Source organism: Lygodium microphyllum, chromosome 16, assembly GCF_053477565.2.
Source record: "Lygodium microphyllum isolate KBCC chromosome 16, Lygodium_microphyllum_v1.1.10, whole genome shotgun sequence".
In the NCBI taxonomy this organism is placed as follows: Eukaryota; Viridiplantae; Streptophyta; class Polypodiopsida; order Schizaeales; family Lygodiaceae; genus Lygodium; species Lygodium microphyllum.
This window is the reverse complement of record NC_141150.1, coordinates 127,996,885-128,012,200: the sequence shown is the minus strand read 5'-3', so window position 1 is coordinate 128,012,200 and position 15,316 is coordinate 127,996,885. Positions and strand designations below refer to the sequence as shown.

Here is a 15,316-nt window from a genome sequence, read left to right as displayed (position 1 = left end):
CTTTTACTTTTTGTAATATTAAGCAACATTTTTCTTATGTTTGTGAGTTAAATGTAAATAATGAATTAAGTGGTTTGTTAGATGAATTCAAGGATGTGTTTCCTTCTGATTTACCAAGTGGCCTTCCACCAGATAGGGGTGATATAAATCACCCAATTGACACAGATAGGGATACATATCCTATTTCTAAACCATCTTATAAGTTAAGTGAAACACAGCACCAAGAAGTTGAAAGACAAATTAAGGATTACCTTGATAAAGGGTTTATACAATCCAGCAATTCACCTTGGGCTTCGCCAATTTTATTCGTAAAGAAAAAAGATAGTTCCATGCGACTTTGTGTTGATTATAGATCACTTAATAAAATAACTATGAATAATAAATTTCCTATGTCCAGAATGGAAGATCTTTTTGATCAATTACAAGTGGCAAAATTTTTCACAAAGATTGATTTAAGATCAGGCCATCACCAAGTAAGAATTAAGGCCCAGGATGTTCCTAAGATGGCATTTCGTACTAGATACGGGCACTATGATTTTTTGGTGATGCCTTTTGGTCTCACTAATGCACCAGCTACTTTTATGAAGCTCATGAATAGTGTATTACGGCTCTATCTAGGACACTTTGTAGTAGTCTTCTTGGATGATATCTTGATCTTTAGTAAATCAAGAGAAGAACATTTGGAACATTTACTGTTAGTATTCGAAGTGTTAAGAACCCATTCCCTTTATGCGAAGAAAACTAAATGTGAATTCTTCGCACAAGAGGTCAAATATTTGGGGCATATTATCTCGAAAGAGGGAATCAAGATGGATCCAAAAAAAATAAGGGCAATTATTGAATGGCCATCTCTAAGGAACTTGGACGAGTTGCAGATCTTCCTAGGATTATCTGGATTCTATCATAGATTCATTCGAGATTATGCTAAAATAGCTGTTGCAATGATAGACCAACTTAAAGGGAAAGGGAAGAGCTTTAATTGGGAAACAGACCAAAATGAAAGTTTTAAAAAACTTAAGGTAGCTATTGGTACAACTCCAATACTATTTATTGTGGATCCCAATAAACCATTTGTGGTTGAAGCCGATGCCAGTGATAAGGCAATAGGCGCGGTCTTATTACAAGAAGGTCGACGAGTTGCTTTTGAAAGCAAGAAATTAGACCGTGCAAAACGGAATTATTCTGTTTATAAGAGGGAGCTGTATGCAATAGTACATGCAATCAAGAAATGGAGGCACTATCTGTACGGTGCCAAACTTTTGATCTTGTAAGATCATGAAAGCATTAAGTAGCTTAATGACCAATCGGATCTACAAGGGCGTAAAGCCAAATGGGCCGAACTCCTTCAAGAGTTTGACTACGAAATAAGGTATAGAAAGGGGAAGTACAATATAGTGGCTGATGCACTCAGTAGAATGCCCATCATAGATGAATTGAGTTTTACTCAGTTCACTTCCGATTTACTTGAATCTTTGAAAGGGAAATGCCAGGTTGATCCGGCATATTCCAACATATGGGAAGCAATAAATAATGGGGATCCAAATGGAAGAGCCTCCACAGAGGAAGGAAAATTTTGAGGATGTTCATCAAGGAAATGGAGCATCAGGGGTTGCTCAAATGAGATTGAAGTGGAAGAATTTTACCATTGATAACGATTATTTACTCTACAAGGGTAGGGTATGTGTCCCGAAAGATGAAGAATTTTACCATTGATAATGATTATTTACTCTACAAAGGAGCTGGCGGGAGAAGGGTGGGTGCAGCATGTCTGCTGTAGGGCAGCGCAGCGCGACTGGATGGAGGGGAGGGAAGGCTGGGCGGCGGGAGGAGGGGGGAGGCGAATGCTGTGGGAGGCAGGGGAGGCTCTGGTTGGGAGCGATGGTAGGGCTGGGTGGGCGTGGTGGCAGCAGAGGCGTGATGGGTTTGAGCTCTATATTTCAAAATACTCTAAAAAATGGGAGCCGTCTACTTGCTAAGACTCATAAACTTGGAGTAATATCCTTCTAAGATTAAGTTCAGTTGGTGCAGGCTGTAGAATTCATTCATTTTGATCAACACAAAGGATGGGTGAAGCTTTCAGTCTTTCACAGCGCAGTCTCCTGCTGGCATGAACAATGCCGGGATGATGGGAAGCATTGACACAAAAAAACATGCAAAAGGAAGGTCTGCAGATTGCTTCAAAATGCAGTCTCCTTCCATAAACAACACTGGGGATGATGGGAAGCACCAATTGCTGTTGCACCAGCAAAAAGATCAGCTTTGTCACCTTCTTGTCATGAGGAAATGCAGGTCTGGGCTGCAATGCTGCTCCCACAAACAGATGATTGCACCGTGTACGATGGGCCTTCAATGGCAAGAACTCTGCACTCTGTCACCATGATGAAACCAGAAGTGCAAAGCAGAAGAAAACAGAGTGGACAGCAAAGGAGAGAGAAAATGACGGCAGATGACAGGCCCCAGGCAAGAAACCCAGATGAAAGCAAAATACTAGACATTGAATGGAATGTGTTTGCATGTACAAGTGTGGAGCCTATAAATAGGCAAATCATGAAGAAGAAGTCCAAAAACTGGACAATCTAGTAATAAACTGGTTTGACCTAAAGTGAACGATGATTGATACATGGGAAAAATCATCTGACCACATAGAAAATACCCTGGAGGTCAAGAGGTTTGGAGGAGTTTCAGTGGGCTTCCATGGCTCAAATGAGGCGATGATAGTGATTCAGGTAGGTTACCTGGATCAGCATACAGCTATAAGGATATACAGGGAACCGCCCTTTCTGTTTATGTTGGGACAGTTGACCATTTTTTCTGCTCTAGATTTCTCATAGAAGACAGAGTGGACCTAGTGATACTTCCCTGGATGGGAGCTCATTCCTAGCATTATAGCTTGGTATATTTTGACAGTGGGATGTGGTCACAACATTGACACACATTACATATTCACAGCAAAGATCTTCTCTAGGAGTTGGGTAGAGATCATTTGCACCCTCATGGTTGATGGAGAGATTGTAGGGTACTTGGGTGATTCTGAGTGCACGAGGAGAGGCGCTTTTCCCAATTCATGGAATTAATTTAGCCCCTTTAATCTCGACTCACATATGGTTTCACATTACAAGCCACCAGTTGGTTATTAAATAACGCCCTTGTTGTGCTAGACTATCTCTTTGTGAGTAGCCAAGGCCCAGGAGACTATATTTTTATGTTGTACTTGATTCATGTCCTATAAAAGGCTTGTATTGTACTTTACCTTGATCTTTTTGACTGAAGTGTTTGCTAATAGAATTATTTCTTCTTGGCAGTAAAATTTCTGTTGTCATGAGGATTATGCCACAACCCAGGAACATTGGAAATAGATAACTGATTTAGTTGTTTTCAAGGCCCTGCTGCTTGCCCTCTGTCCTTTTGCTCATCCATGTACAGTCAAAGAAGGCTAGCAAAATGAAGCATGTATAAGCATCAATTATACACTTCAACATACTTCTGCCATTATACAATATATGGGACTAAATTTGCTCCTCTGTATAGGGTCAAAAAAGAAGTCTAGTTAAGTGAAGCATGTATGAGCACAATTGTACACTAAATTTAATAGTCTTTTGCCATTTGAAAAATGGATGTGCTTGAAGCTTGAAGTGCTAGAAGAATGTACTAGGATTTAAACTAAAATTTTTGAATAGCAAACTCTGAACAATTGATACCTTCCATTGCTGTTAGTTTGTATTCTTGGTTTCTTTTTATCATAATATTCCCATGGGCTTACATTTCAATGACCTCCCGATGAGATCATGAACACATCATCGTCATTTTACAACAAGATATTCTTGTGCGATAATTATATTCTATCAAAGATGCTCATTGTAAAGATCATTTCTGAAAGGTTTATTGGGTCCTTGATTCAAGCTGTTATCATTCCCCCTCTAAGGCAGGCTTGTTTGTCTCTTTAATGGCAGCCATTGTCAGATGCTACCAAGTATGGCTTTAAAGCAATATGTCGTTTGTTGGAGGCGAATGGAGGTGTAATTGGGGTAAGGAAGTGTCTATGCTTTACCGTCGGCTGACTATTGATGTATTTGTTACAGATCCTCAGTACTGTTTTGTTATGCCTATATGTTTGTTGAGAAAAAGTATTTAGTTAGATGTCCATATTATTAGTAACAGAACTTTTTGTTTACAAAGTCAGATTATTTTTATTAGTCAGACATCTAATGGGCTTTAAGATCCCTAGAAGGTTCCAAAAGCTTTCAATGAAAGGGTGAACTTGGTGTATACAGATTGGGATGTCTTGGTAAGTGGCAACTTTGTACTAAAGATGATGGCTAGGTGGTTAAAGAGAATTGATCCCCGGGGGTGGGGGGAAAGGGGGTGGTGGCTGGGGGGGAGGTTCCTTGGTCTAAAGTTCTTCTCCAGTCTTCTCTAGAAATCTGCAGGGAAGGGTTAAGAAGCGCCCTATTTGAACCTTGAAGAATATTTGGAGCCTGTTGTTAAAGGGGTTCCTCCAACATCCACTCTCCTCGATCATAATCACATCTTTCTAAAGGTCTGCTTTTGTAGGCCCCATATCTCGACTGTTCTTGCATGCAAGAGGTGAAATTAGAGTCATTATATCACGAAGTGAGCAATGTCTTTAATCTTACCATGCTTTCCAACTGTGATGTAGAAAGATCCCTGACTGTGCTATCACTAGTAAACTTTATGCCCCCTCTAGAAAAGAGACCTATAAGTCGTCATAGTAGGCATATCTGTCCTCCGATTGTCTTGAACCCCTCATGAATGGACTGCATCTGAATCTTGATTACCACTCCCACCCACTTGCTCAAGGGCCATCCGTATGCTCTTTTATTTTGCATCTCCAAGATTCTCATATAACCTTATTTCTAACCAATGGTGGCAAGTCATATTTTTTATCCCATCTCCTTTGTGTACTCTTTACCACAAAAAGTGGCGTTTTTCAGGCATTTTCTCTCCCATTCATTTTGTATGGTCTGTGTTCTCAATTTGCCAGACAGATGGGTTTTTGTTCACATTTAGTAAAATAAAGGTCGAATTGTGAGTTCTCAAACTAAATCCTAGAGGAACTATAACTTATTTTTTTCATGGATGTTTGATGTTAACATCGAGGCAGGCATCAAAAGAAGCTTTTATTGTATGATGTGTCAAAGCTTTTGTTACTACTGTGTTGTGGCAAAGCTCTTAGTGACAAGTAGAGTGCTGGTACTGAACTGATTGCTTTAAGCTATTATATTATGGGTTGCCTCTCCTTGGTTCTTTTTTAAAACTAGCATTAGACAGGTGGATGCCATCTTATAAACTTCAATTATTCAAGTGGAGATATCTTGGGTAATTGAGTTTGAAAGGTAAGCATAAGGCTGGCACATGAGCTGAATCTGCAAGTTGACAGGTTTTTCAAGTGGAGATATCTTGGGTAATTGAGTCTGAAAGGCAAGCATAAGGCTGGCACATGAGCTGAATCTGCAAGTTGACAGGTTTTTCAAGAACTTTGTGTATTCTCTTTGATTCTTCAATGGTCCTCTACTGTCTAATGGCCAATTCATGTCTATCCTTGGGATGAGATGGATGAACCCCTTTGTTAAAATTTTCTAGCACAGAAAGAGGATATTCTATTAGGCCCCAAACCAGTACTTTAGGTATTGAGAGTGTGCAGACACTTGGCACTGTTAGTGCACCTAGAAGAGGCTAGAAACAGCATCCAGATGATGATGGGAGAGAGGCCTTTGCAAGAGGAGAGAGAGATAGACACAAGAGACAGGTGTGTGGAGGAAGAGATAAGAGCTGAGGCAGGATCAATGGGTTTGAAGGCTTAAATGCCTGGCTAGTGGTATTTCATGATGTTTGAACAAAAATATAACAGTTTTGCTGTGATATTTAAGCGGATATTTTGAACAGGAAGACTTGGCAGTCAGATTTTGAAGAAGGAAATTAAATGGTGATAATATAATGCACTGACTAACACTTACATGTGCATTTCGTATAACTACCTCTTTTCAATGTGTTTAGTTGAATGTTTTCATGTCAGTCTTGGTTACTGTATAATTTCTTGCTGATCTGTCTTTTCATACATTTAGCTGGCACTCATTAACAAAAATCTTATGTGTTTTGTACTTTATTAAAAGGTTGGTGCAAGCTCTCCCATTGAAGACTGTGAAGTTGACCCATCTGAGTTACTTGATGATAAGTTGGCAATTGTGGAGCAGGTAATGGTAAATTTCTGTTCAAGGTCCAATGCAGTTATGTGATTGGTTAACTGAGGTACATATATGAAATGTTTTGAAATAATTTTGGTAAAAAATCTCCTTGATACCATGAAAAGGAGGGTTTACAACTTTTTGTGATCTCCTATCCTGGTAGTGATCAATGAGTGCTCAACGTTTTCATCAGTTATTTGATTGCTAGCTGAGGTACAGTACTATGTACAGAAAGTCTTGAAATGACCGCTGTGACAAAGAAACCTGAGGACTACTGGCAAGGAGGACAAAAATACGATTAAAGGACTCAGATTTTATGTGCCTGTGATGTTTCTCTTTTTCTCCAAGTAGACACAGTTTTATATAAGAGGCCTTTGTGTCTTAAGGGTGGTCTTTAGCAAAGAGAAATGTTATGATGCCATATAGGTCCTTTAGGACTAGAGTAAAAGGGTATATCATGGTCTCCAACATTGTGTCGTGGTCTACAATGTTGTTGAATCCTTTCTTTTTGTTCTTATCCATGCCTTATGTATCTTTACAGGTTAGGTTTTGGTCAACCACGTAAGTTTTGGAGGACCTTTGGTGGATCCAAACGATTTATCTAGAGGTTGGGTAATAATCTTGCAGAATAGATTGTTCCCTTTTGAACAAGGGGAGATCAGACTTACTGGCATGGATGAGGGGATGGGAAAACAAAGTCGCCCAGTCCTCATGATCAAGATCACTTCATGTCATGACAAGGGTGATATTCCTAGCCTGAGGTGCAATGAGATAAGGGACTTTGCTATTTATAGTTATCTCATTCTTTTCTTCAGTTGGGAATGCATAATGCAGGCCATTTTGGTGACTTCTTTATCTAAAGTGGAGGCTCCAAAGGTTAGGGTTCTGTTTAATCATGAACTAAGAGGATCATTATAATCACTTTTGCTTGCCTTGTGGCTGTAAATGAGAGTTTGAATACTCTTTATGAAAAACACAAGCAGGAAGCACAAGGCTTGGATTGAAGATCTTTAGATGAATAGGATGAAATGAGAAATTTGGCTTGAATTTGAGTGAGTTTGTCATTTGGGAGCTCTTAACAAATGAGGACGAGGTGGGATATATATGCTTGTTAAAGAACCCTGCAAGATGATGATGATGATGAATTACTTGTTTCCCTTGCCATGAGTCAGTGACCTTCAACGGACTTGGGAGTCAATCTATCGTTCTTTTTAAGAGATGTACACATACCCAATGAGTCAAACTGTCTTACATAATCTTGGTGTGAAGTGTGTGCATGATTATGTTGAATAATCTGGGGAAAACTAGGTAGAACATCATTTTAAAGCAGAAGAGATTAGCTTGAACCAATTGATCGGTGATGATGAAACAGAAGACACTTCGTATGTGGGGTCAAACTCCCATCCTCTCCTAAGCATTCATTATTGAACACAAATCTTTGAAGTTCATTAAAAGAAAAATCAGAAGATTGATCAATTTGTACTTGGAGCTCCTTGGAGCATTCCTAGAATAATGGATCTCAAACCAAGAGGCAGTTGCCTAGGTAGTCCTCACTCTTGGGGCCTGACCACCCTCAAGCTCTCAATCTTCAATCAGAATCTCAATCACACATTCTTCGCATTCAGATTCACATTACATGCCCATTCTCATTCACATTACAATCTCAATATTTATCCATGGGATTGTGAGAACTAATGACAATCCAAAGAGAAGCCACAAGGCAACATTTTGAGATGAAGGAAAACAATACTCAATCCTTCCCAAATATGTTATGCATGGAGAGAGATCACAATCCCATTCCTATCAAATTCCATATTCATGATTCATCTATGGTTCTCTATGACAATCATGCTCATAACATCAAAGATCATCAAAAGGAATAATTCTTGATCTTAAAAATCACAGTTGTATTGTCTGAACCAAGAGGAATAAAGGTTCAACCCTTGCATAGTCAGTATTGATGGTTCACCTGTATCTCCATAATCCAACCATTTTTAAAGCTCTCTCTCTTACTCTTGGATCTTCATAATCAGCTGTCATGCTCTTTACTATATAAAAATATCTCATATCTCCTGTAAAAACGTACTAGGATCTTAGTGTTGACTTTAGATATAAAACATCACCATATGTTTTTGTAAGAAGAGCATAATAGTAACCTTAGAAGTTTAATATCAACGAATGACCTTATGAAAAGCAGGGATGTTACATTTGATTCGTCACCATAAGACAGATTGGGCTAGAGGGTGTGGCAAGTATTCATAGTTTGATGCATCCAAACAGGCTCACTCCCATCACGTTGCGCTGCTGTCCCCCCGCCCCGACTACACACGCCCGTCCGACTGCTCACGCCCGTCCAACTGATCGCCCGCCGTCCAACTGATCGCCCCGCCCCGACTGATCGCCCCCCTGCCCCGACTGATCGTGCCTGTCCGACTCTTCGTCCCCCACACTGATCGTGCCCCCCTGCCCCGACGATTTGCAACGGCTGCCTGTTTGCTGTTTCCCCCCCTGCTTGGCTGTTTCCCCACGCCATGACAGTTCGCTGGCGCCCCCCCCTGCGATTGATCCCCATACCCTCTAGTTGTTCCCTCTATCTGCAGCAACTCCCCCCCCCCCCCCCCCCCCACTAGGTAGCACTGCGACGTGATTGGTGGTTCTCGCAGAAGGGTCGTCTTCTCTGAGGAGCAATTCTTAGCCGTCCGAGCTAAGGAGCTGGAGCTAAAGGAAACAACAATTTATGGTCAGGTAGTAGGACATTCTCCAGCCAACCACGGCCCAGCTTCGGGACTGGCTTCACTCCATGCTACGCATCGACACAGCGCAGATCATGGAGGCGGTCCTATTGGGCCAAGGGATTTTCATGGTCCGGCTCAGTTCGACAGACGCAGCTCGCGAGTTACTTGCCAATTCACCGTATGCGTCCACGAAGGGGGTCATATACATGGTTCCCTGGTACAGTGGCTTTACCGTGGAGGCGTTTGCACTCCACAACAAGTTTCTTCGGCACCCAGTCACCCTTCTTTTCCCTGGTTTGGCAATAGAGTAGTGCCAGTTGGTGGAAGAATTTGGTCGGCTCTTCGGCACTATCCTTCCCGCGTCCTTCGCGGATGTAGTGATAGCGACAGGAGTCCCAAAAGTACGGGTGGCAGTGAAAGAGGTCAAGAATATCCCACAGTTCCTACAGATTGAGGCGGGTGGACACTCCTTTAGGCAGCAGGTCATTGTGATGAGGCAGCCAGGGCAGTGCCTGCGCTGCCACTACTTTGGGCATCAGGCAGCAGGTCGCATGCGTTTCGGAGCCAAGGTGGTTCCGCTGACAGGCCCGCAAGTGGACGCTGATGGCTTTACACGGGTCCAAGGATGACAGAGAGGGAGACGGCAAGGGGGGCGTACCCAGCGTCTCAGACCCGGCCTCGACAGGGAGGAGGAGGGCGTGTGACGCCCCCTCCGCAGAGCACTCCACGGGCCCCCCCTCCCTCTCCAGCCGCCCCAACCTGCAGGACCGCAGCCCCCCACATCCACCATCCGTACCAAAGACTACGTCTCTGGAGTCCTCACAGCCCCCGCACCCATCGCCCTCCACATCCCAAGCCCACAGGCCCCCACTTCTAGGTCCACCAGTTTCCCCCCGCCCCCCCCCCCCCCCCCCCCCCCCCCCGGCCATGTACTTCCGTGGATCCCACTATCCCTCGATCATCCTCCCGCCCACCACCTCCCGTACCTGGGTCTGGGGGGGATCGCCTGAACCAGGTGCTGGAAGAGGCGACTATAGTAGTCGGTGGCAATCTCCATCAGCTTGTCTGGGCAAGAACGGATCCTCCCATACTGATCTCGGAGGTTGCATATCTGCTTTCCTGAGGTGCGAGGCTGGTATACTCGAAAAAACTCCCTGCACATTGTGTCCCCCTTCCGCGCCTAGAAAGCTTCTGAGGTGCGGAAAGAGAACTCAGAGCGCCCCCAGATCCAGTGGGCTGGTTGGGAGACTGGCCCGCTCGTACCATCAGGACATGGCGGGAGGTGTATAGGATGGCGGACGAGGAGGTGTTGAAGCAAGCATCACGTTGCCAGCAAGGAGTGGAATTGAGGAGAAGGGAGATAGACGCAACAATACCTCAGGAGTGGCTTGCTCCCCCGATTCGAGAGCTGATAGAGGCCGGGGAGGTATGGGCCGCTACGTTTTCACTAGCAGGTATCCCCGTATAGGTGGCAGGAAGAGTGGGTGGCGCTCCAGTTGGGTCCTTTTTCACAGTGGAGGGGGGGGGGGGGGGCGTCTGGCTCTTGGCAGAGGGCACCAGGATGAGGGGTGGCTTTCGGAAGGCGCGGTGTCAGGTGGCTTTCGGCGGATAGAGACTTCCAGTACAGGCGACCCTAGCGGAGCTCTGGACCTCCATCATCCACTCCCTTCGAAGCCGATGGGATCAGGTGTAGGGCGAGTCCAAGGCTTGTCAGGAGCTCTGAGGTCATTTCATGCACACTTGGGTTGGCCAGGACCTGTTCTTCGTGATGCAGGCAGGCAGCCCCAGATGGCGATACACGCGGCTTCTTGCCTCTATCCCCCTTTTACACCTTGAGAGGCTTGTATATATGATGTATCTATGACTTTCACCAGCTCCAGCTTGATCTGTTGAGCATGAGCACTTCTTTGTATTGCGGTTTTTTTCTTAAGTAATATAATTAGCCACACCTTATTTGCAAAGAAAAGAGGGTGTGGCAAGTGCAGAATTCTGAAAGTCCTTTGTTTTAAAAGTTTTCAGGCTAACATTTGGCTTAAGAAGAATCAAGAAGAATGTTGTTTAAGTACGATGGTTGTATTTTTGGTTATTTGGAGGTTGGTATGACTTTTAGACCTCAGATTGTGGGAGGAAACCAATCGTCTGTGAATTGCAAGATCAAATCTTCTTCAAGCAACTCTGACTCACGGCCAGTTGGATGGGTTTTAAGCAAGGCTTAACCCTTGTGACTGGCCTCTTTAGTGAGTGTCGATGGAAAGGAATGAGATACAGCATGTCTTCAAGAAGGAAAGGTAGTTGCTTTTGTCATCACCTGCATCCAATGGGAGCCTCTTAGAGCATTTTATTGTAGTGAAGCACTCTGTGCAAAGGATCCAAACTCTTGGAAGGAACTTTAACCCTTGTCACTCACCTCTTTAGTGAGCGTTGATGGAAAGGAATGAGATACAACACATGTTCAAGGAGGAGAGGTAGTTGCTTTTATTCGTCACTTGCATCCAACACATGGTGGGAGCCTCTTAGAGTATTTAACGTGGTGAAGCACTCTGTGCAAAGAATCTAAACTCTTGGAAGGAACTTTGTAAAGGTGCTTCCTTTTGCTTACATTATCAAAGATGAGTCCTTTTCACCACAGGAACCAGGTATGTGTGGTATGTAGCTCCATCCTCTTAAAGGGGGCTTATGAGGTTCTTATTGTGGGCCATCATAAGGAAAGGCCTACCTAGGAGAAATTCACTAGGAATTTATTTCAGTTAAAATGAACATATGCTTTTGTTAATACGTGAAACACTGTCAAATAGCTGAAAACATTGGGGGTAGATTGTTCTGCTAGCTATTCCAAGCTTGCCTTGGTTGAATGTTTCCTTGGGCTTCAGTTTGGCTTTGCCAAGTGTTTCCTTTGTATTTTCAGGATAAAATCCCGTTGAAGCCCTTAAATAAATAAAGGTGAATTGTGAAACAAGAATTGCATGAAATACATGAATTAAGTGTAGGGATAATAATTTAGACATATGCTAGGCTTACTGTTCTAGAGGAAGAAAATTCTATGACAAGGGCTGTTAGAATAACCACTTTGGCATTGTATATTGATAGACCATAGGTGAAAAGAATAGAGTAGTGGAGTTGACTGATTGTTGAGCTCCCTCCCTTTGCAGGCTGCCAACAGTAGTCAAAGCTGTGATGCATCCTTGTGCTGCACCCTTCCTTCCACCTGTCACAGCCTTGCTGCTGCTGCCTCCTTGCTCAGGTTCCCTAACCTGTTGCAACAGCCAGCTTCTGCCTCCTGCCTGTCTAGCCACCAGTGCTGCACTGCAACCTTCTTGCTGTTCATGCTACAGCCTTGTTGTCAGGGCCAGCTTGTGCATCCCGTGGCAGGCACCTGCTGTCTTAACAGCAGCCCTCCTTGCTGCCTGCCCACCCGCACTCTTCCTCTACCATTTGCACACCTCAGTCCCTTTCCTAATCTCCATCAGCTGTGTTCTTGCTGCTCTCTTCCTTTGTAGCAGCATTCCCCCTTCTTTTGGTCACTGAGCAGCTCGTTTTGGAGGTCTTTAGAGAACCATACACAATGTAAACTATGGTCTGACATTTGACAATGATCCACGGTTGCACCTAAGTCTTTGACTTTGCATGTGGTTCTTTCTGAGGAACAGCTCCAAACAGTCTGGGCTTTGGAGAAGTTGGAGTTGACCACAATTGTGGACTAGGTGTGGGTCACTCACCTTCCTGGGCACAACTTTGGTCTACCCTTTGGCATCCGCAGTTTGTGCAAAGTTGAGGCTGTGTTGACAGGACACAACCTCTTTATGATTTGTCTCACCTCTGCAGAGGTAGTACAGGAGTTAGTCCATAGCCTGCTTGTGGTCTCCGTGAAAGGTGTCATCTACATGGTTTTGTGGTACTATGGCTTCAGGTCTCCATCTTCAACTTGTACCATATGTTTCCTTGGTGCCCTGTTACTATCCTCGTGTTTAGGCCTTGCAGTGGAGTATTGACTTCAAATGGGTCCTTGGCATCATGCTACCACTATCCTTCACAGATCTGGTGACTGGTGTAAAGGTTTTGAAGGTGCAGGTTGCAGTTGTTGAAAGTACCTATAGAGTTGCAGATCTTGGCCAGTAACAGCTCACTCATTAGCAGATCATTTTTACAGGGCAGCCTAGCCGAGCTCTTTGATGTCTTGCATTTGGACATCAGTCTGTAGAGTGTACATGGTTCAGGGTAAGCCCGCCCGCACTCACTAGCTGGAGTCCCATCCTATAGCGGATGATGAAAAATTCACCAAAATCTCAGTGTTGATTTGGGGGGAGCCTGGTACCCCCCAACAACTTCAGCCAAGAGTAGGGACTTTAGGAGGAGCCAGTCTGGTCAGCATACCCTCCTCGCAAGGCTGAGGCCCCTCCTTACCACTGTGAGCATTGCCATCCTCATCTCGTATTCCCTTCCCTGTTTTTGAAACCCCTCAATGCGAGGAGTGATGAGTTTCATGCATTGTGTGACTTCCCCTTGACTGCCACATAGTGGGCCCTCACATTTGGTGGGAGACTCCACGTCTTCCTTGACAGCTCGCGACTTTCCATGCCATGCCTAACTTCTACTACAAGAGTTCTATTGATGTGGGCCATGGTCGTACATGAGCGCTGCAGGTCATTGGGAGTTCCTGCTTCCACTTTTGGGAATCTTTCTGATTCGCAAATGTTGGAACAGCAAGCTGCACTTTCCAGCTCCTTTGGTGGGTTGAACTAATCCTTTCTTTGTTAACTGCACACTCCAATGGGTGGTCCAAGATGCAAGTTAATGTCATTTGTGACAGAGGGATGGAGCACTTGTCTGAATGGTTGGGAGGTGGCAGGTTGGAACTGCTTTTAGAGTGGTGGTCGAGGTGCAGGGTTGACATTAATTGGTGGTCTTGAGTAGAGTTTCCTTGTCTCAATATTGTTTCGTGTGTCACACAAGTGATGCCCCTTGGACATTTTTAAATGGCTGCTCATTGGGGTCACCTGACACTACTCCTTGTTGGAGGCTCAACTGATAGCTTGGTTGAATGAGGTGCACTCTTATGAAACAAGCCTCCCTTTTCACTAAAGGGTGGTGGAACTCTAAAATACACTAATTTGAAGCAATTTACAGCAAGCAATGAATTCACAAATACATACGATAATTTAGAAAATTTAACACTTTACCAGTTTGGGTTAATTATCCTTAAGAAATTGAGAGGAGCTGACATGGCCCCAAAACATTGGTGCCTATTGCGGTGTTTTCTTTTATATTAATTGCAATTCTTGTTGTACAATTGAGACTTGACTCAAATCCCTGAGAAGAGTTAGGCCTTGCCTTGCATCGCAGAGGTACACTCTCAAGAATGCTGTCTTCCTCTATTGACTGAGTCAAATCTCCACAACATTTTGAATATTTTGCTGTCCTTTGTAACCAGCACTCACAAGATCCAAATTTCCCCTTGATTCCACATTCATAGAGGCCTAGATTGAATCCATTTCTGCTATATGCAAATCATCCCACATGTAGACCCCGAATCTCACCCCATTCTGCTGTCCATTGACCAACCTTCCTCAACATAGAGGCATGCATGCATGATCTCAATGCTGCCATGCAAACCCTAATCCTTGCTAGAACCACTCTAAGAACAGCAAATCAGCAATCCATAACACATCATGTTTTGACCTAAGGCTCAAGTCTCCCATTCCCATTCACCACAGGTAGGAGAGAAAATTCTGCAAATCATCCCCATTATCCTTCTCTCTTTCATTTTATGTGATGGACTAGTCTTTGGCACATCTTCATGGTCATGTAGGTCGTGTTCGAGGATTGCTACTATGGCAGATTACTCCTACAGTTCTGACTGGTGTAATACTTAGAGAGGTGGCTGCTCCATGTCTGGATATTGTTCACACTACCCTTGTTGTGCTCACTGCATGATCTCCTTCTCTTGTCCTGTAGCATTGTCCTTTGTCGCCTTTTGGATTCATCAGTATTTGATGCCTTTTTCTAATTTTGCTTTACTGGCCGGAAGATGTGTTGTAAATACTCCACTTCATTGATTCAAACATCTTCATGAAAAAGGAATTCTGCAATTCAGGCCTCAAACAATGACCATCATCCGTTTCTTGCCTAGAAACATGTCAAAACCCATGTTTGTTGCTGCAGCTCCCAAATGCTAGCTCTAATGGCAATTATGATGCCACCAATTGGCTTCAAAAGGGGGTGAAATTTGATGTGGCAGCCGCTCCCTCTCACTGAGGTGGAGAAGACAACTCCTACCGCTATCCTATTGTGCACACATGATTGCTAACTCATCTGAGGGCTCTAGAATCACTTAGGACAGGTCGTCCTACTGCCATGGTGCGATAGCAGCTTTCTCTCTTT

General features: G+C 43.9%; 1 protein-coding gene across 10 annotated transcripts in view; it reads left to right on the top strand.

Annotated features, from left to right (window-relative positions):
* Positions 1-15,316, top strand: part of LOC148023417 (serine/threonine-protein kinase VIK-like) — a 250,602-nt gene that overhangs the window by 141,075 nt on the left and 94,211 nt on the right. For all 10 annotated transcript variants that reach the window (XR_015693647.1, XM_087696367.1, XM_087696365.1 and 7 more), the window contains 2 exons: positions 3,951-4,025; positions 6,132-6,212. Coding sequence is in view for 9 of the 10 variants with exons in the window: in XM_087696367.1 (XP_087552493.1) it covers positions 3,951-4,025; positions 6,132-6,212 (156 nt within the window). In the remaining variant the exon portion in view is untranslated. The remainder of the gene's footprint in view (positions 1-3,950; positions 4,026-6,131; positions 6,213-15,316) is intronic.